We start from the raw sequence: 22,596 nt of genomic DNA on the forward strand, positions 1-22,596 counted from the left end.
ATTCTCTGTTGGCCTTCATCCATTCGTTCGCATTACATTATTTTGATTGTTTCATGAACATGTTTCATAACATCCACTTTTTACTTTTTTTACACTAAACAAAAATAATTGCAGTGGAATATGAGTTCTTTTAATGGAATGAGGCAGACTGTTTTTTTCTATCCTAAAAATATAAATACAGTAGATTAATTACTTAAAGGATTTTTTCACATGGAGGATTTACCAAAACATCGGTTTCATGTCTTAGTTTGAAACTTGTTATAAAATCATACTTTGCGCTGTATCATTTAATGGTCAATCAACTATTGATCATTGTTGAACATGCTTTAAGGTTATGTTTGTACGTAAGAGACTCATTGCTGGTGTGATAAATGTTATCCCAAAGAACACTTTCCTTTCGGAAATAGTGTTATTATATGAGGAGGAGCATCATATGTCTATTTTTTTAGTTTCTCATTGCATTAGCAAACAAATATATAAAAGCAAATACAGAAGCGATACATTTATACTTGGCTACAGCACAGCCTATGTCCACCATTGCTCGGATAGATATGATAGGATCTCTATCTATTAAAGTACCCTAATAAAAAGACCAAGACATTTCTCATGGCACTTTTTTTACAGTTTATTTACTGTTGGAGATATTTTGGGTATGGTCGTTTATTCATTTATGACTTTACCAAAAATGACTTAATAACTTTCTGAATATTTTGTATGTAGTTTACAGTTACATCCACTAGATGGCATCGGTGATGATGGGACAGCAATAGGTTGTAGCTAACTCCAGTAGATGGCGGTAAGGCAACACAAGGATGCAAGCTTAGGTTAAACCTCAAAGAAGAAGAAGAGGAACAGGACTCTCACTTTTTTAGCTCACAAAACACAGCTATTGCAAGGTAAACAAATGAGTTTCACGTTTATTAAAAAGTAATAACATTAAATACATTAACAATGTATCGTCAGCAGCCTAGCGTCGACACTTGGCAGCTAGCCTCTGTGTTTTAGCCTCGGTAGCTAGTTTGGTAACTGCTAACCCTGCAAGCTAACTTAACAAGGCAGTGTGTGTTATGTATGTTTTATCAAACTCTGTTTACACTAACCCGGTGCTTTCGAGCTTCAGCTACATTTGAGCTGAAGTGTTTGAACAGCTAGTGTTTGCATATAAATGTCAACTAGTAGTTGCTCTCTGTAAGCTAGCAATGCTAAGTCGTTTACTTGCTCACTTGACGTGTTGTGCTGTTGTTTGACGCAGATAGTGCGATGCTGTTGACACAAAGATGACCTGCATGACCCTGCGCCTATGACCGACAGAGAACATCTAATTTAGTTGGTCAAACGCGAGGTATGTATTATCTTTCTATAACAGTCCATCTTATAACATATTGGTGAAAGTGATGGATCTGCATTGCTCTTATTATTCTACAGGTTCCACACAGAGAGACCCATGCTTTCTGATGAGCTTGACTCCAAACCAGAGGTAATCTTGTTATCATTTCCAATGCTTAGTGTTTTCTAAGGCAGTAGACTTTATTGTGGAATGATGTATTTATAAGATACTAGCTTCGTCGTAATGCTGTGTCTCTGTTCTCTCTCTTTCTCCCCTCAGCTGCTGGTGCAGTTTGTGCAGAACGCGTCCATCCCCTTGGTGCAGGGTCTGGAGGATTTAGAGTCCAAACACTCCTGCCTGCCCCTGCTGGCTCCAGCTGTCAGCTCGCTGTGCAGCCCGCTGGAGCTCACAGGTCACCAGCCCATCACTGCTCTTCTTTTGTCCCTTACAGCAGGCAATTATACTAGCAGGACTCCACAGAGCGTACTCATTTTGAGGGTTACTACCTAATACACAATACCACTCGAAACATGGCTCCAAAAAAAAAAAAGCAATAGTCTGCTAACAAGGTCTCCCTGTTGGTTTTTAAAGTGAATTATATATCAATGTAATGAAGAAAGTGTGAATCGAGGTCTGGATGTTGAAAAGCTGGCGCCAATCCTGTTTGCTGGCCTTAAAGCTATAGTTGGTCACTTTTTAGTTATATTTTGTGAAACTGTCCCTATGTCTTGAGAGTTGTGCATTACACAGATTAGCGATGACATGTTTGTCTGCTTCCCCTGAGTGCTCCTAATGGCATTCGTTAGATTCCCTTTAAAGGTTTTGAAACCTGTTTTAGTGTAATGTTTGGCTGTAGAATGTCGAGCCAAAACCAAGCGACACCCACCGGCGAGAGAAAAGTTCAGATTTGACAGCTTAACAGGCCCCTCAAATCAGTTTCTGAAATCATTTGATTCTGGTGAAAGGCAATGCAGCAACTGATTCCTTAGTTATATTTGAATCAGTGCTCCTCGTTTCACAGTTTGATCGGAGTTCACAAGCAGTGATTGACACTGCGTTAAAGACTACTCAGTTCTGACTTATTCGGCACGCTATAATTATACCGATGCCATGAGGAGCACTAGGTGGAGGCAGAGGAACATGATATTTGAATCTGGTTCATGAACTGCTATCAGATTGTAGTGATAGAAACACAAAAATAATAAAAGTTATTTGTAAAAAAAGCTTTAGAAGTTAAATATTGCCCCAAATGTATGAAAGATTTTAAAGAAAAAGAAAAGACGAGTTCAAAATACATGAAAAAAAGTGTGAGAAGGTATCGACGCTGAACATTCTTTCTATTTACTTTAAAAGTGTTTTTATTCTTGCTTCACTTCTCAATGGCCATTAGATGTGATATAGAATAGGCTTATTGTTTCCTTAAGATGTTTAGCATTAATATTTGATCAATCTGGATGGACAGATGCCCCGTACGATGCATCAGGGCTGTGATTTCTCTCTGTGTATACTCCTTGTGATCATACTTTAAAACAAACCCGGCACAATACATAGTGTTGGCAGGCTAATAATAGATAGTGGATGTGTTTATACATTAAAGGTGCCCTGCAGGGTTTTGGGTAAGCAAACAAAGCTGTGTTTATATTCAATGTTTTTTTACAGAGTTAAAAAAGGAATGTTCTTTTATTGTTTCTACTAAATGCTACTATAGCATGCGCTTATTGTACAATATGAACCGCTGTTCAGTTGTTTTGTATATTATGTTGCCGATAAGGTGTAGTTTTCTTTTTAGGATTAAAACTAACCAACACTTGTTTCCTCCTCAGATGGAGGCCTGAGCCATGTGCCTGAGAGGTCTCCCTCCCTGTCAGAGTTCGGAGGAGTGTCAGTGCGAAGCCCATTAGTGATCCAGACACACAGTCACCAACGGGCCTCCCCCAGCCCCCTGCCCATCCTCCATGACCTACAGCAGTCCGACAGCACTTCCTACGTCCTACTGAACCTTGCCAAAGGTAAAGGAACACTAACCATCAGCATGTTTAAGACTGTATTCCCGTAGGGTGAGTCACTTTGAAACATCTTTTTAAAGAGTTTTTCATCAAAATCTGTTCTTGTGTCAGTACTTTTTGTCTTGCACTGTTCCCCGTTATACACTCCGCTCTAAAAGAAATGAGGTGACACATTTTCATGAAGAACTGTGAATTAATTGGGCCGGAAGAAATGATCCTTGGCAGGCACATTCTCTTGGTTCATCACACATTGGCAGCAGAGCCTCAAAATGTATTTTGGTCTCTTGACACACACCTATTGTGCAGAACGCTGTGTTCTGCCTGTGACTCAGTGAGTGATGCAAAGGCTTTTCAGCAGACACAAGCACTTTCTGGCAATTGTTGGATTCAATTCAAATTAGAGTGATTGTTTTTTTTGTGTGTGTGAATATGCTTTTCAATGTGTGTTGGCTGACGTCCTCTCAGCCTTTCAGAATACAGCTCTTAACATTAAACCCAAAAAGCGGATGGAGACACTCATGCATTCACCGGCTATCCTTAAAACATCTCCTAAAACATTGATCTACATTTTTTTATTAAAATGCTTTAAATTAATATTTTTTAATAGTCTTAAAAATGCTTCGACATAGGAATAGGATTGTATTAATTGTTATTTTCTGGCATTGTCTCTTTAAATGTCAGGATAATTCACATAAGTATATGACCTATTTCCCAAATACCTTGCATTAAAGATCAGTGGAATCCCATTGTTCCTATTTGTTCCATTTTTAAAGTGAATCCAAGTCTTAAACCTAACTTGCTTTAAGCTGTAGGATCCCTGGTTCAGAAATGGACTCAGGTCATTGATGATCATGCAGATGGTTATACAGAATGTCTTCACACAGACTCTCCTCACCTTTTGTGCACCACAGCCTCCTCAGAGTCCCTGATCTTCGCCGCAGACGGCGCCGGGGACGATGACGACGAGGTGGTCTCGTCGGGGGACTACGGGATCGACGGCAGTGCTCCCTGGTATCTGCGGGTGCAGGAGCTCGCGCACGACAGCCTGATCGCCGCCACGCGGGCACAAATCGCGAGAGATGCCCGGGCCTGCCAGGACGCCAGAGCTGCAAGTGTCAGCAATGGTAATTACGACGTCTTTCATTGCGATTAATCAGGCAGTTCTTGATAAAGCGTTCGAGAGAAAATGTTAATAAAATGTGCAAGGTGATATCTGTAAATGACACGTTCTCACACTCCAAACTCCAAATATATTAGCTTTATTTCGATATGTAATAGACAAAACAAGGACATCTCTTGTAGGGGTTTGAAGAAGACATTTTTTGCATCTATCATAACGATTAATCCTTTTCTAAAAGTAGTTGTTGATAATATCTCTGTCCATCAAGTAGTCGATGCAGCTGTAAAATCAAACGGCAGACAGTGACAGCCCCTCTGTGATGTAGTGTCACGTTTGAGACTATAACGAATATAAAGGAGAAATGAAGATAGATAACATCAGCCCATCTGCTTTCTGCTAGCATCAAAGACAGAAAGAAGAGAAACGAGGTCAGTGATGAGATGAAAATGGAGTGTAACCACTACCGACTGAAACTGTTCAACACTTGTCATCATGAGTCTCTAAATCAAAATTAATTTGTAACATTCTCAACACGGATTTACAAGTCTGACTGCAAATATCTAGTGAAGGCCTAAATGGAACATTATCGTGAGACATTGATCAAGCCTCAGCACGGATTGTTGTGCTGTGTCTGTGATGATTTAATGTGCATTTAGTGGATGGCTAATGCTTCAGAGAGGGAGAGAGAGTGCAGCAGCTGGAAGACAACAGGATGGAGACAGGAGAGAGGACACACAGGTGGTCAGAAACAGATTACTGACCAGTTTACATATTCTGCAAATAGAATCTCTTAATGACAATACTTTTATTTAGAACTTGGAAGAAATGTTGTCATGGAATAAAACAAAAAAATGCAGTTTTACTCCACTATAACCTTTAAAGGGCCCTATTATGATTATGTCATATCGGTTTTTGTGGATGTAAATGGTCTGCAATGGCTCAAATCCCAAAGTTCCCTAAAGGGGAGTTTCCGTCTCACACTGCCTAAAACACCTCCATTGGAGTTTTGTGTTGTTTTTCGTGACATCACTATGTTACACTGGCGCTTCTATTGGCTAGCGCTCACACATTGCCAGGCAGCGTCTCTTAAGGCCCTGACACACCAACCCGATTTTGGGAGTCAGAGGCTGTCGGGCATTCGCGGCGCCGTAGTCAGGTTGGTGTGTCCCGCACCGTCTGCCGTGACACGCCTTATTTGGACTGCCTGACCCGATGCATGGCCGATTCAACATGTTGAATCGGCCATGCATCGGGTCTGGCAGTCGGACCAAGCAATCACTCTGATTGGCTGTTCAGCTAGCGAAACGGAAGTGAGGGACGTAAACAAACGATTTAAGTGTTGCCAACTTGGCGACTTTGTCGTTAAATTTGGCGGCTTTCCGAACCCTCCGGCTACTTATTTTTGTCAAAAGTGACTAACGACTAATCTAACGACTTGTAATGGTGTTATTAGGGACTTTTCTGGTGTCTGCTTGGTGTGTCAGGGCCTTTAGGCTCACTAATTCACTCTTTTTAATCATGTTTGTTTGATTCTTACATAAAAAGAAATATACAAACATCACTTTAATGCTCTAACAGGGATATCGTTTTTTTGGCAGGGAACTTTCTTGAATCCTTACTGGTTGCTTGGTAACAGTCAAGAAGTCAGTGTGATAGATTTGAAGCAAAGTGTGACCCTATATTCTGAAAGTTACAAAGATCAAGTATGATAAGTGTATTTCTTGTCTAGAGTTGTTTACTCCAGCTCCTCCACTTGCCGACTTGATGTCTTAACCTGTTGCTTACCCTAATCTCTTTCACTCTTTTGACTCTGAAGCGTTACACTTTGATGTAAGACAAACATCCACTTCCTGTGGCACATAGCGCAAGAAAAACAACTCTTTGACCACCCTCACCATGAGTCAGGACTTCATCACAGCCCTCTGCAGGCTGCTGCTAGATAAATAATTGCTCCATGACATCCAGGCTCCATGGCTCCTGGCTACACCTTTGAACTGCTTCTGAGCCCAATTGCAGCCAGAGGTCCTTGTTAGAGAAGTGATACGAGAGGCGTTCTCATCTTTACCTGCTCCTAGTTTATGTCCTCGCACTCAAACTCAGATCCCGCGGTTTATGAACTTATACTTATACTATATGATTCTGTTTTCTTCAAGTTGTATTTTGTTGGTCGAACGCACTTATTGTAAGTCGCTTTGGATAAAAGCGTCAGCTAAATGCAATGTAATGTAATACTTACATGCATATTGTCAAATGATAATGTAGCTTATATTAAGTTCAGATGCTTGTTTTAGCACCGGTTCAGCGGTGGAATATGCACTCAGAACCTTCTCACACAAAATACTTCGACACATTTAAAAGTTGTGCTTTACATTTTTTGCATTTAATTAGTTAGTTACAACACGACTGGAATTCACTGGATTTTATTCAAGCATTACTAATCTGGCAGTTGGTAATAGTGGGCCTAATTTACGCTCTTTTATGAACTGCCAGTTGGCTAAATCCATAGTTTAATTGATTAGGCAATATATATTGTGTTTATTAAGTTGATCAGAATCTGCAACAAGAAATTAGTAGGTAATGTTAACAAATAAATATAGTGGTGTTAAAGTGTAACATTGGCTTCCAAACTAGTGAAGTAGAAGTATGAACATACTCAAGGTCCTTCAAAGTTGTGCCTTACTAATTCTAAAGCTTACTTATTGTTATTAATTATTAGCATCAAATATCCTTGTATACAAACAAACATAGTGCTTGATTTATATTTTGCATTACTGATCTGAACATGCAAAAACTCTAAGTGCAGTACTTAAATGCACTCAGTTAAATTGCACTTCTGTACAGTTGTTCTTACCTCTTTATAATTTCCCCACATTAACCCGCGACATTTTATTTCCATGAAAGGTCTATTAATAACAGTTATCTGAGGAGGGTCGTGTCTTTGATAGAATCAAATGTAAATGGTTTCAGTGAGGGACTAAAACTGCACTCTCTGAGCGGTTGATGCTGCCCTCCCATTAACTCGCTGCAGATCAGGCAAGTTGCCCAGCAGCGGGGTGTCGCTTACAGGTGCATTACTGCCGCACGCTGTAAGCAAAATTGGCCCTGTTAAAGGCTCTGAAGGCGGGGAGTCAGCGCAGGTGAAAGGGAGTGATTGCATTCAGCTTGGGGGGGTGGGGGGGGGGGTCTTTCTGCTGCTGTCGTTCTGCAGGTCAGCTCTCACTCAGTACCCGATGATTAGCTTTTATACGGCCAGGCTCCAGAGGCTCTCCTATATTGTTTTTCTGCCCAAACCCGCTCATTTTTCCTCTCCCGGTTGCCTAGGCGACCACACGCATGGTTCCCCGGCAGACGGGGACAAGCGGGAAATGCCGACTCGGACCAGCCGCCCCCTCTCCAAGCAGGTCCTCCGCTGCTCCTTCGAGGGCTGCTGCAGGACGTTCACTTGGCCGGCTCACCTCAAATACCACCTGAAAACACACAGGTAACACACACATACACACACACACACACACACACATACACATACACACACACACAGGTAACACACACACACACACACACACAGGGAACACACACACACACACACACACACAGGTAACACACACACACACACACACAGGGAACACACACACACACAGGGAACACACACACACAGGTAACACACACACACACACACAGGTAACACACACACACACACAGGGAACACACACAGGGAACACACACACACACACACACACACACACACACACAGGTAACACACACAGGGAACACACACATACAGGGAACACAGGGAACACACACACACACACACACACACAGGGAACACACACAGCCAGGGTAGGATAATGGATTCAGAAAGCAGTCCGAACAAGACGCCAGAACCAAAGCATCATTCAACGTTGGAAAAACCCTGCCTAATGTAGACACATTATCTAAATTGAAAAACAACAACACAAACTTGCAGCTTACAACTTTCTATATAAGAACAAGTTGTAAGCTGTGTTTTTAAATAAGATATTAAGTAAATATTTAAGATATTAAGTAAATCACATTTTTAATTGCACAATAAAGTAAATCAAATTTATTTTAATTGCACATTTATTAATTAATTAATTAAATTACATTTAATGCTATTTCTTTTATAGAAATGTCCAAGCCGGTATTGCCTGTAAATCCAAAATGCATATATACAAAATGCTTCTGTTCCCTATGCCTGAAACTGTGCAGGCCTTATATCCGAACAACCAACTCCATGCCCTCACAATACACCAGAAATCCCTATAAAGGCATAAAACAAAGAAGCCTTAATTGTATGATGCTGGAGAAATTTGGTTGAATACTAAATGAAATTGTTCATCTTGCCTTAAAGCACAGGGATTATGAGAACTGTTAGTTCTTTGAAGGTGGACGATTTGTGTTCGGTTGACCATCCATTAATGGGAGAGACATGTTTTCCAGGAGTGTCCACAGGTTGTTTACAGTGCAGGCAGCTGAACAGGGGGAGCACAGCTGAGGCAGTATTTGTGCTGCAGGGAAATGTACGAGGTGCGCTGTTGCAAATGGAGCATCTGCGTGGGAATCACAGAGACATGTTTGTTTTTCTGGGCTCCCAAGGAACGACCGGATGTTCAGGTGCGGCGCGGAGGGCTGTGGGAAGAGTTTCTACGTGCTGCAAAGGCTGCAGGTTCACATGAGGACGCACAACGGAGAGAAGCCCTTCACCTGCAAGGAGAAGAACTGTGGCAAGAAATTCACCACGGCTGGAAACCTGAAGAACCACAGGCGCATACACACAGGTGACTTCTACAACAACAACAAATACCCAAAGAAGCTGGGAGCAATAACTGACTCAGGCCCTTTTCCTCTGCTCATGTAATGCTTCCTCTGTGAAGTCATGGCCGGAGATTTTGAAGAGTCAGCAGCACTGGCGCCTCTGTTTCACTGCCGCGAAGAGAAACAGTGCTCTATCATATTTTATTTAGGGTGACATTAAAATTTTTGATGGCCTGTTTTAGAGTCTGCTTCTAATGTGTAAGGATGCGTTAGCAGAGCACTGTACGGTGTTTACATTTCTCCCGTATGTCTGGAAGAACAGCTTTCTACGAGCCATCATATCCACTTAGTCCGACAACATTACAATTTGAATGTCTCCGGCAGTCCATAAGATGACTACATTAAGTGTTAGTCTTGTGGAGTTGAACAATATGTGTGTGTTTCTAGGGGAGAAGCCTTTCCTGTGTGAGGCAGATGGCTGTGGGCGATCCTTTGCCGAGTTCTCCAGTCTACGGAAACACATGCTCGTGCATTCTGGTGAGTGGGACACGGCTAACAGCTGTAAGGAAGATAACTTTCTCCTAATCAAGCAGATACAGTATATGCTACAAGAGGTAGCCCGTATCAATTAGGATGGGATCACGGGACGTGTGTGTGTGTGTGTGTTTCCAGGTGAGAAGCCTCATCACTGCGGAATCTGCGGGAAGACTTTCTCTCAGTCGGGCAGCAGGAACGTACACATGAGGAAGAGGCACGGAGAGGAGGGGCTCGGCAGTGAGAGCAGAGAAACAGGTCTTTCTCTTCCAGACATAATCTTTCTTCACACACACACACACACACACACACACACACACACACACACACACACACACACACACACACACACACACACACACACACACACAGTGGCAGTAGGTGGTTATGCTAATCCTCGGATTATGTACCTTCAAGCGGTCCATACATTTTAAAAATGTGCATAGAGATACTGTGGGCTTAAGTTACTTTTAGGAACATTTGTTGAATAATTAATGATTTTAAGCACTTAAAAATTCATCACTCAAATGTTTTTCTTCAGACCCTGTAGCGTAATTGTTTCAGATTGCAACACATTTCTGGGAAAAGCAGAGACGGCACAGCTCCACTGCAGAAATAGGACTGTTAGGCGCCGTGTGATGGGGCAGAATTGTCACTAAAGTGTGTAATCACCCAGCTAAAAGGGCAGATTAAGCTTGCTTTAAAGTCTTTTTGCAGTCACCTTACAAATGACTCACAAAAATGACTGGATACTTTAGTAAATCTTCCTCTGCAGCGGAGGGATCACTGCTGCCTTTATTCTCAGTATCACTTTCAGTATATCTTCAAAGCGCCTCTCAATGAGCTCTTTACATCCCAACATATGGTCTAATTGTATCAAATCCGCTTAACATTAGTTTTCCTGCCGTGAAACAATAAAGCCGACACATTTGTGTAGCAGTGGCCGCTGAATCACCACAAAGGAAACGCTGCCAAAGCCTCTAATTATAAACTGCAGATGTATCCGGGTCAGCCTCCCCAAAGAAGCTGGTCTTTTGTAAAAAGCAGAGCAAAAGAAGATGCCGCTTCACAACAGAGGGGTGCTTTCAGAGTCACATGAATAATTAAATCGACTGTTGGAGAAAACAACAGTCCTAAAAACAACCCAAAAAAAAAGTTCTTACACAAGCTTCAAACGGTAATTAAAGTGAGTAATTAAAGTGAGTAATAACGAGCGGATTTCAGGTTTGAATATTGACTTTGATCCATTACAGAACACAGATTGAGTCCACCCCATTCTCGTTCTTCTTTTGAGTTAAACAGCTAAAGAGGGTTGTTGGTCTGCCCCTGACAGGAGAGGCTCTGACACACAGCAGCCTGCTGGAGGCCGACGGCGAGAATGGAGACACTATGGTCACCATGACAACGGCTGTGGAACCCATGAATCTCCACCACGCCATGCTGAGATCACCAGGTATGAATTTAAACTTGTACAGCAGGGAAAACCCAACACACACACGGGTGAGCTAACGTGACACTTCACAAAATAAAATGTTGACGCTCTCAATGTTCTGTCGATGTAAGAGGTGCTGAGTCAGCGCGGGGTGATGCTAATGTCGTGTTGAATGTTGTTTCCTTCCTTGCGACAGACGCCGTTACTCTTTCAGCTGGTTACTTTGCTCCAGGATAGAATGGAGATAGTAGAAATACACATATAGTCAGTCTTTCTTCTGCGTTTTACTCACGCTGTTGGTCTCTAAAAGTTTTGTTCTGAAAAGTTGGTTCCAACCCAACTATGATTTATTTATGTGACCCTTTGACCATTACTTACAATTACATTGTGTAAGTGGAGCACTCGAAGCCAAGTGACAGGCTGTTGATTCTACTCCATCATTGTCAAATGTACTCGGGCCACAACGTAATATTTGTTGAGTTTAGATGCATGATATACGCTGATATAATGTTAGGTTAATAATCATCTACCTGTACAGTGCTTATACTTAAAAGTATACTTTCTGGGCAGTTTTTTCAGTATATATTGGGTATTTAAAGCGGTGTTGTTACTTGTTACTCTTATTATTAGTAGAAGTGTCTTATTTTATTCCTTTTTTGCATTTTCTTTTCTTAATTATAATTTTGTTGTAAAACTTTCTTTGTCTGACTGGATTTCCTGCATTGGAAATGTAAGAATTGAAAGAAAAGATGTGTACTGGTAGGAGGACGGTGATCCCAAGTCGACCGTAAACCACTGAAATCACCGTAATACGTATTTCACATAAAACCTCAGTCTTAACAAATAGCAAGCACAGGTCTTTACTTAATTAGTATTTAAGCCTCTGTTGTGTCATTTGGTCTACTCCCTGTACTAGAGCCTTTGACTTAATGATTCACTATTCAACTTTAAGGACCAGCTGTTAGCTCATATCTGAAAAGCACTACAATTGTTCCAGTTTTCAGAGTTTCAAGTGAAAATGACGCTTAAAATCATTTCAAAAAGATAGTTTCGCTCTCACCTTCTATGAATCGATCTAGATTGTTTTGGCGATATTGGCCGTTAAGATGAATAAATAGCACTACGGGTGTATTTTTAAATGTATGTGTTAACTATCCCTTTTTAGAGTTTAACCCCTTTTTAGATTGAACACTTTTACTCTGAATAACTTTCTATGCTCAATATTCTGCGAGTATCTTTAAATGTCCTCCAGGTTTTCCTAACACAGCCTGTCAGCATTCAAACCAAAAGCTTGCAGAAACTCAAGGACACGTTTTAGCAGACTTCTGCCCCTGAAGGCGTTCCATCCCATAATAACTGGTGTTATTGACAGCATGCATTTGATCTATTTGAACATTTATTTTCCTCCCCTCCAGGCTCCGCGGATTCGGTGGTCGTCCTCTCTCAGCCCCATGAATTGGTGACCATGACGACGGAAGGGCATGCGTACGGAGAAGATGTGGTGGCGCTGCTGTAGTCTGCCATCGTGAGAAATCATGGACACGCTGAACGTCTCTGTGAATCGACCAGTCGCTGACGTTCAGCCCCTTGTACATATTTGTAATTATCCACCGATGATGCTTTTATTTTGAAATGGCAAAGTTTGTACAAACAACCTTTTTCCTCATGTTTTTTTTTTGTTGACAAATACTCCCAAAGAAATAATGAGACGGGTTTCAAAGTTTATGAAAATATAATGACCATGCATTGTACAATATGTAAACAGCAGCGATGATGATTTAGAAATGGAATGGCTGTAAATGTACCAGTTGCCCATTATTACTAACTACAGCACAGGGTCATGTTGCTGCATGTAAACATTGGTCTTGAAAAACCCCTTACAAGACAGACAGACCCCCCCCTCCATGAAAACATCACTCTCAAACAAATTGGGTTTCCGGTAATGCCCACAGCTGCATTAACGGTTAAAGGCAACATCTCTCACTCAAGTGTCACCCTTCAGTCCTCCACTTGTTCTCGGAGTAAGACAACACATTGCTCCTTTACAATACATTAACACTTGAATGCTTTTTTAAACGAAATTATGAATTACTCATGCAGTCGTTAGATAACCTGTGTGTTACCGAGCACCACCTACTCCTGCCTTCTCCTCAGAGGATCTTCAGGTCGTGGAGGTGATCCAACGTGGCGCCTAAAGCCCAGCTGGCCTCCACGTTGTTCACTTTCTTGGTCAACTAGGAGAGGGGAAGAAGAAAAACACCAAATCACTCAAATGCCTTTTGTATTTATTTAAATAAAACAAGTAACAGAATATTTGTGTTTTTTCTTCATTCACGTATTGGCAAGAATTGTGCTCTTTTGTTAGGTCTCACCCTCACTTAGTTTGAACGTGTGCATTTAAAACGTTTTTTGGTGACAGAAAAGGGTCACAGAGCCTTGTAGCTACATTACATAGACATACATAGTCATGGTCTTCTTATTCACAGCCGTAAAACGGAACTAACAGTTGTTAAAATAAGGCAATTGTAACTGTACCATGCTTGTGTCTTTCATGTAAGTCACTAGTTTATGATGCAAACCACACAATCTAAGCTACACAACTTTCAACGAGAAATAGACTTTATAGCTCCGAGCAACCTTTTGAAACATTTTCCTTCCTGTGTGTTTGGAGGCCACAGTGTGTGGTGCAGCGCCGCCTCACCTGCAGCACGGTGCTCTCCTTGAAGCCGAATCCATCCTTGAGCAGACAAGTGATGTAGGTCATGTCCATGCACAGGAAAGAACGGATGGGGGGGTGCTTGGTCATCTTATTGCACACTGAGCAGAGAAAAATGGATGAGGGGCAGGATCCCAGACAGCCGCGAGGACACAAGCCCGGGCTATTCAGACGCACACAGTGCTACAGTACAGGGTGATCAGATCTGTCATAGTGAGGACGCACTGATTGGATCATCTCACCCTCTTTAGCCCTCTTCTTGAAGTCTCTGACCTCCAGCGTCCCCCCGTGGACCCCATCTGCAGCAGGAAGCAATAGGGTCATTTTCGACACACTTCATATGCGATACTATTCGTTAGGAGAGCATACGCACTTTTCCATAATACTAATGATACACCTTGTGCCGTTAAGCTTGGAATGTCAGTATAGCATCTCTAATAGCTACACACCTACAGCTCGTCAAATCCGCAGAGACAGGTGCAGATGACTCATACTTCTCTGTCTTGCATTGGAATAGGTAATTGCATCCTGCTGGCCTGTATAATTATATAAGGTGTGTGTGTACGCGTGTGTGCGCTTACCGATAAGTCCTGCATCCACTGCTCGGTCAAAGTAATAGGAGAATGCATAGAATACATTGCTGTCTTGGAGCTCATGCGGCTGGTGAATAATCCCCTTCACCACCTTAAGTACTTCCTGATAACAAAGCTTGTATCCTGCAAGACCTGGAGAAGAAACAGAGACACGGCAGGGTATAATATGCATCCTCTGCTGGAACAGCACCTGACTCTAAAGCAAGGAATCTCTGGGGTTTTTTCTCAAAATGTCGACATACGACACTAAGCTGTTATTTTGCATATTTTTCAACACACTATACTATTATTTATTTTGTTGTATTTTGGCATTTGGCGTATGTATTGTTTTTTCTATAATTTCTAACAATACCGTACAATGACATTTTTTTTTCAACATACTAAACTATGACCTTTTGTTATATTTCCGACATACTATGCAAAGTCCTTTTCCTGATGATTGTGACATACTATACTAAGTGTTTTTTAAAAATATTTTTGACGGAACTTATGTTGTTTTTTGCATATTTGTATCTGATCTTTTCAACATCAAGAAAGTTATAGTCTTTGTTGGCAGTATTTCACATCATATTTAAAAAAAGGTATAATACACAATGTAAAAAAACAAATCACAGTTAAATTCACATTTGAGTATTTGGCGAAAAAGTCATAGTGCATTATGCTGAAAATAAAAGCTTAGTATAGTTTGTGATAAAAATCAAAGTCTATAGTTTGTCGAGTAAATTAATAAAAAATAGATAGTGTTTCACAAATAAGGTTAATAAATAGTATTTCATAGAAAATCATAGTATATATAGCAAACAAATCATTCATAGTAAAGTATTTCATCAAATGTGCATGTTGTGCTCATAACGAACAGTAGTACCCATATCTGGAATTGCTGGTGTTAGGTTTCTATCATTTTACAGTAACCAAATGAACGCTGTGTCCAAGATACATGAGCTTTGGATTCACTCAGCGACTGTTTATACTCCGTAAACAGGACCTTACCATCTGGGTCCCCGCTCACTCGATATGTCAGCCCTCCAAAGCTCCATTCATCCCTGAACTTCTTTGGCAGGCAGGAACTTTTAAAAACCCGCCACTCCAACCCTGTCAGAGCAGAGAAGTGACTTTTTAATTTCAAACTTGCTCACCGACTTTACACCCGGCGGTCACCATGGTCTGAGACTGACTCACAAAACACAACTTTCTCTGAAGCCCTTCGGTGATCCATCTCAGGGTTTTTGAGAGAGAAAGGGTTGAATGCATGTGCCAGAAAAACATCTCTCTCTTGTTAGCTCCTTTAATCAGCATCGGGAGAAAAAAGGCAGGAAGGAAACAACACCCGAGAGAGCGCGGAAGAGCTGACTCGGGATCCTGCTGAGACACACTCACAATGAACAACACTGACCCACACAGCTAATGGCAACAGAGAACCCCTTCCTCATGTCCAGCACAGTACCTTCTGCCCCCAGAGCCCCCAGCGTGGCCAGCCTCGCTGCCATCAGTCCATTTCCAAGGTAACTGCAGGAAGTTAGAGGATTGTTGTGAAGTTACAAAAGCACCCAGGAACAGACTGTGCACAAGAGAGTCATTCTGAAAATAGGCCAAACAAATGGTGCCGGCCTATTATTCACATCCTAATGACTAAACAGCTGATAGAGGTTTCCCCTGAACAGAGTGAAGTTATGAAGATAAAAGAAGATAGTAAGTGGCATTTGTAACATAATTAGTCAATACTCAAAGCCACACATATTGCAATTACCTTGAGTAGACATTTAATCAGGTATTAAATGATGCAATCACGAGGTTTAAATGCAGGATGAATGTGTTTTATGAATAAATAAACAACATATTTTACCTGTAAGTGTACAATTCAAATGTGGAGTTGGAGATGTCATATTTGGCAACGTAATCAGCGACAGGAACACTTTCAATGGTTTTCTAACGTGGAAAATGAAGGACAAGATGGGTTATTCATCGGAAAATAGTTTTGAAATCTTGAAGAGTGCAAAACAAACAGCTGACCCTGAGCTTTGGCAGGAAAGTGATCTGCGTAGATCCTCCGCCCAGATCCAAGATTCCCACCGTCCTCTCGCTGTGTGCATTCAGGTGACCTGGAAAACATTTCCTACTTTAGCTTTAATCTAGCAGCCTCAACAGAGAGGAGCTAATCAGTTATACCTTAGATGCTATCTTCAAAAGGCCTATCTGACACAGGACCCAAAAGTATCAAATCCTGAGCCTGATAAACATCTGAGCTATCCCCTCGAGGCCACAGCATCACAGCTGTATGCATTCAGTATTTGCGTCTATAATAAGACGCGGATGATTTCAGACGGAGAGTTACATTTGGAGTTTACAGCACTCACCTGTCAGATAGTTCACAGATATCCAAGCCAGGATTCCTACATTAAAGAGATCGGCGAACAGAAAACAGACATGTCAAGCACACGTTCATTTGAGAAAAGCTGACAACAAAGTCTCACAGAAATGACAACATGCAAAACACGCGAGTAAGAGGAATAACTCTGAAAAACAAGGTTGAAACGCTGACAAATCATTACACCTTTTCACAACAGGCAATAACAATGTCTCAATATGTAATTACAGGCTTTTAAGGTCAAAACAACTTTGTGGTGAAGAGCAGTTTCATTTTCCTCAGTATCATCATAAAAGATAGGCAATAATCTGCAATGATGCCACCTCCCAACGTGCTGCAGCGAGATGTGATAACTGACTAATGCGTCGAGCCTTGGCAGACGCTACCTTCATTTGTGCCGTTCATTATGCTGACGCTGTCGTCTGGGACCAAAAACGGAGATTCATCAAACACGTGTTGAACCTGTGGAGAGAGAGTGAGACAGAGGAAGGGGGAGATGGAGAACGAGGGGGCCAAGGAAGGCAGCAGAGGAATGGCCTCCGTGTTATCTACTGTAATGGTAGCTCAGAGGTGCCCTCCGCTTCGAGGGATTAATTAATTCCCTCAGGGGGATTAATAACGTATCATTCATCTTCCAAGGTGCCCCGGGCAGCCATTACTATCTTATCCCTTCCACAGGAGCCTTCCACACTAAGCTCCCTCCACTCTGATAACAATACTCTGCCCTAACACTGAAAATGTTCTTTCCTCCCTCTATGGATAAGAGGTTCCTGAGAGAATGTCAGACAATGGAGCGCCTTACAACTCCCTGATGATAAAGAACTGCACTCCCCTCTACAGAGGGCTCAACAGCCTGTCATGTCTCGGAGCTACTGCATTATTTTACCTGCTCCAAAAGCAGCCGGGCTCTCTCTGCGGACAGCAGCCGAAGTCCAGCCGTGGCTCTGAGGAACAGGGGGGTTCTCTTCCACTCCAGACGAGGCACCGTCTTCTTAGCCACCTTCAACAACATCCTGACGGTGTGTCCAGCCTGTCAAACACACACAGTACTCACCATAAGAATTTGTTACATTTATATAGCGCCTTTCATATACCCAAGGACGCTTTTATAAAGGGAGGGGAACACTAAACACAATCTGGGACAGAACACAATGGGACTACAAAGAAAACAGACAAGGAGAGAGAAGGCAGATGAGGCGATGTATGACGGAAGAAGTAATCAGGTCTTAATTAAATGTGCATAAACATAATGTTTAAAATACTTTTTTACAAGCAAAAGTCCTGCATACAAATTCAGCTTAAGTAAAAGTACAAAAGTGTTAGCATCAAAATAGAATTAAAGTACTAAAAGTACTTGTTATGGAAGATGAACCATCATATATACAGTACTGTTTATATCATATATTTTAAATGTATAAATATAAAATCACTGCATTAACTTTTTTAATGCATTAATGTCTTCATCACAGCTGGTGGAGGAGTAACTACTTTATATACTGCTGCTGGATATTTTAAGCTATAGTTATTTATAAAAACAATGAATAATTGGTTTAGTTTTTTTGAAGTCTAATAATCTGTATCTCTACTAAAATTGTTGGATAAATGTAGAGTAGTACAAGTCAAATATTGGCTTCTGTAGGGGAGTACATGTAGGAAGTAGCATTAAATGAAAATATTGTATAGGAAAGTACAAGTACCTCACTATTGTACTTAAGTACAGTACTTGAGTAATTGTACTTTACTATATTCCCCCACCGATGCTCACTACAGCTCAGGACTCGTAGGACAACAGGCTGACTGGTCAAAGTTGAGAAAACACTGAAGTGTTACATATCAGGCTGAATATTCACTTGTTTGTCATTTTTGGCTTTGGCAGTGTGTCTGAATACAATGCAGGGAGGAAGGACCTTTCCTTCAGCTCAATAGAATTGATCTGATTTGACAATGAACTCACCATCTCTGGGGAGTCAGCATACGCGGACAAACCAGGCTTTATGGAATGGAACATCTCATTGTCCAAAACAGGCAGCTCCTCTAAAAAGATACAAGATCCGCCCACATCAAATATACAGCCGCTATTAAAAGCCTTAAGTGGCCTAAATCTGCTTAGCATACATATGAAGAATATATCCCTTCATTCAAAATGAGGCATGTTGGCTTGAATCTGGCAAAATAGGATTATTCCGCTCAAATTAAATGAATTCAAGTATAGCCTCTGTGCCCCGAGGAGCAGGTTTACTGAAGCTGCGAGGAGAGAGGGAGAGAAGAGGAGAGGAGGAAGAGCCAACATATCGGCTTGTTACTCAGCTGTTTGCCTTGTAAATCAATTGATCACTGGCCATGTAAACACATTACACCCTGACTGCAGTAAATACGATGAATTAACCTGCCTCTCAGCCGGGATGCTGACAGGATAACATGAGTGAAACAGCAGAGTAATCACAGATAAATGGAGTAATGTGTGTGTTATTACCTAACCCGCCATGGATGAAGGTATAGACGTGGATGCGTGTCCCTGTGCTCCCCGCATCAAACATCACCGAATAGAAGATGCGGCTGTGGTTGGCGGGCCGGCTGAGGCTGGGCAGGAGGCCCCCCATGCTGTGGGTCAGATCCAGGAGAGAGGTCCTGACCTTGGCCCGGCTCAGGTGAACAACAGAGAGCAGGAGCAGGAGGAGAAGTGACCCGGCGGGTGTCATCTTCTCTCTGGAGGATCAACAGAAGAACAATATTTGAGGTCCTCGTGTCAAAGCAGCTATTCTATTAAATGCTATTCAACTGTTTAGCTCAAACCTCTGCTGACCAATTTGCTAGGTGTTCAATTACAGCCTGACGAGCAGGAGTGTTATTTATGCTAGACCACACCCCGCCAGACCTCTAAGCAACCGCAGAGACGTAGCCCAAAATCCACCTCTCTGCTTGCTGAGTCGACTCCTGTAGAGACCTCAGGAAACATCACAACACTGTGTTGGACTTAACGTAGTGGAATGTAATCCTCTCATCTCCGATCAATACAGGCAACTCAAGCAATGTGAGGAATTATGATTTCTTAAAAGCTTCAGTCAGGCAGTGCTCCGTGGGAGACGCCTGCTCAGGCACGGTCACTCTGCTTTCATGGAGAAATATCAGACATTTTCATACAATACATTTTACTGCCTGACTGTTCTAGTTAAATTCAGTTTCAAGCTTTTATTTTGGGCGCTATTGTTAACAACAATGTATGGAAATTAATTTGCAGTTAAAGGACTGTCTAATAACTGAGCCTCTGTTCTGCCCCTTAATTATTCATTATTCATTAATCACTGAAATGTTTCAGAAGCTAAGTGGCATCCATACAGAAGAGTCATCTTCTTTAGATACACTCCTCATGGTTTTATTGTATGCCTATTGCAAATACTGCATGCTCCTTTGTGTGAAAATATGAGGTCATCTGGATATATGATTATTTAAATCATCACTCCGCTAGAAAAGATGAAAATGCACCGGCTCGCCTCTTACATTTTATTAAACTAGTTAGGCCTATGTCTAAACCTGAACGTGTCCTCCATCTCATCATACGAGGCGTCACATCTCAACATGTGAGAGCATTTATTAAAATCTTCACTGGTCTGGTAGGGGGAACTTAGTGGAATATGTTTTCACTCAGGTCCACAGTGGCTTGTATTAAAGGTCTCGCATGTCATGCTTTTCCGGTTATTACCCGTCCCCTTGTGTGTTATGTAGCTTTTTATGCAGTCACAAACCCTCAAAGTACACCCTGTAGCGAGTAAAACTCTAACACAGAAAAGACCTGTCTGTGCTGCCCCAGAACGCCTCGTTGGACATTTATCTTTTTCCATTTTTTTCTTCCTGGTCACTGTGACGTAGCGGCTCCACGGATTGGTCCAGTGGAGCTCCTCACACACACACACACACACACACACACACACGAAACTGTGACACGCTTACACTATAGGTGCACCGCGTTTGGGGGTGCGGATGCTATAGTGGAGCCTCGCAGATGGGGGTGCTGCAGCCCCCTCAGCACCCCCCCTTCCCGCATCCTGAGGCTGAGTTCAGGATGACGATGTCTCGCTGTCTCGCAGACCCCACGCAGCAACCAGGAAACGACACCGGCTCACACTGTCCGCTCCTCACAGCAGCGAGCCCCGCAGCGTCCCGCCAACACGGCACCCAGACCCCACGCAGCATTCTCATGTTTGTCATTACTGGTGTCATTTCCTGGTTGCTAACGCCATGGTAACACATAATCACTGATGTTCCGCTGTAACGGTGGTGGTCATCAGAACAGAGTGGGCGAGCTGACCAATCAGAGCACAGTGGGCTCATAGGGAGGGGGGCAGGAGCTCCAACAAGCCGTTTAGGACAGAGAGTGAATACACATACTATACAGAGATGCTGCATGAGAAACCAATGTCATTTTGGAACATTGAACAATGTAAATATATTCTAGTAGACCTCAACCATGGAATTATGATCAGTAGAAATGGCCATGTCATGGGACCTTTAATGTAAGTAGCCTATGTGGTGCAGAGTAGGCAGTATCCTGGGAGGCAGAGCAAAGGAATGAAAGTGTGTCAGCCTTGGAGAAGAAAACCTGCATCTAGTTAAGTTATTGCAACAACTTGCTAACGAGACTGTGAGCTCAAAGTCAAGACATTTTTCACTGTGGCATGGTTACAACAAGTTAGTTTCAGAGATGGAAAAGGTACAGCAAATTGACCCATTTCCAAATAATATATGATATGTTTTGATATTGATGCATTAAAGTGTTATCGAAGTTGGTAAAGGTGCAGCTAATTTGAATGACTTGGTATACTGCAGGGAAGCTTGTGAATTTACTCCAGGTGTAAAGTCGTATTTAAGTGTTATATTTCACATCATTAATCCAAATCTGCAAAGTGAATGAAGTGGTGTAAAAGTACACGACTACCTCTGAATTGTAGTTGAGTAGAAGACGTACAAAGTAGCAACAAATGGAAATATGAGTAAAGTACACGCCCCTTAAAAATGTACACCACTAAGTAGTTTACCAATGTCATTGATAGACTGTATACATCAATTATTTCTGCTTTTCTCCGCTTGATACATTTGTATTCCAAATACACCTACTTTTAGTGTCAATAGACTGTGCAATATAATTCTGAACAGCTAGCTTAGCTACTCATTAACAATTGAAATAGACGGTTTTATGATAACATGAGCCAGCGTGAATGCTAGGTTAGTGAAAGCTAGCCCGTGAAGTTGGATACTCGGCTAGTTAGCTAACAGACTCGCGTGTCGCGTTACAGTGTGTTATTCGAAGAACCGAAAGCTTAAACTCGTAAAAAGCAGAGAAAACGATTAAAACATATTAAAAAAGTGTGTATGTCACGTATCGCAGTATTTTATTAACTTTAAACACAGTCCGAGCTCACCATGATGTCCGACTACTCGTCTCGCAGCTGACATGTCATCATGACGTCAGCAGTGTAGTGATGAAGTGGTCTCGCGCAGTGCTCACGGATGTCAAGAGTCAAACATGCTGAGTAGAAGAAAAGAGCCTTCAAAGGAAAACACAGAGGCTGTTGTGTCAATGGGTCTGCCAGCAGGAGCATCATCTCCAGTGCTGAAAGAAGTCATCATAAACTTCAGTAAAAGTAGCAATACCAGTAGAGGAGTATTGTTCAAACAAAAAGCCCTGCATTCAAAATGTAACCAAAGTAAAAGCATAACAATGTCAACATAGCT

At 41.9% G+C, this 22,596-nt stretch overlaps 2 protein-coding genes across 3 annotated transcripts; one reads left to right on the forward strand and one right to left on the reverse strand.

The window, feature by feature from the left end:
* The first annotated feature begins 756 nt into the window (after positions 1–756).
* Positions 757–13,503, forward strand: znf410 (zinc finger protein 410). 2 transcript variants are annotated; one of them, XM_034228488.1, is made up of 12 exons: positions 757–896; positions 1,253–1,342; positions 1,426–1,477; positions 1,607–1,781; positions 3,151–3,336; positions 4,245–4,457; positions 7,775–7,934; positions 9,068–9,249; positions 9,674–9,763; positions 9,899–10,018; positions 11,094–11,213; positions 12,608–13,503. In XM_034228488.1, the coding sequence occupies exons 3-12, from the start codon at positions 1,445–1,447 to the stop codon at positions 12,706–12,708; spliced, it is 1,380 nt and encodes a 459-aa protein (XP_034084379.1). In that variant the 5' UTR covers positions 757–896; positions 1,253–1,342; positions 1,426–1,444; the 3' UTR covers positions 12,709–13,503. The 2 variants fall into 2 exon arrangements, with proteins under 2 accessions (XP_034084379.1, XP_034084380.1); XM_034228489.1 differs by having other exon boundaries at positions 1,607–1,739.
* Positions 12,904–22,427, reverse strand: entpd5b (ectonucleoside triphosphate diphosphohydrolase 5b). The gene is made up of 14 exons (XM_034228490.1): positions 22,284–22,427; positions 19,340–19,572; positions 18,821–18,900; positions 17,753–17,896; positions 17,253–17,328; positions 16,856–16,891; positions 16,512–16,600; positions 16,345–16,427; positions 15,946–16,007; positions 15,492–15,593; positions 14,490–14,633; positions 14,151–14,207; positions 13,894–14,009; positions 12,904–13,426 (listed from the first exon to the last, which is right to left on the reverse strand). Exons 2-14 carry the CDS (start codon positions 19,563–19,565, stop codon positions 13,343–13,345), a joined length of 1,299 nt encoding a protein of 432 aa, XP_034084381.1. The 5' UTR covers positions 19,566–19,572; positions 22,284–22,427; the 3' UTR covers positions 12,904–13,342.
* Positions 22,428–22,596: the final 169 nt, after the last annotated feature.

This window comes from Gymnodraco acuticeps, unplaced genomic scaffold (genome assembly GCF_902827175.1).
Source record: "Gymnodraco acuticeps unplaced genomic scaffold, fGymAcu1.1, whole genome shotgun sequence".
Taxonomy (NCBI): Eukaryota; Metazoa; Chordata; class Actinopteri; order Perciformes; family Bathydraconidae; genus Gymnodraco; species Gymnodraco acuticeps.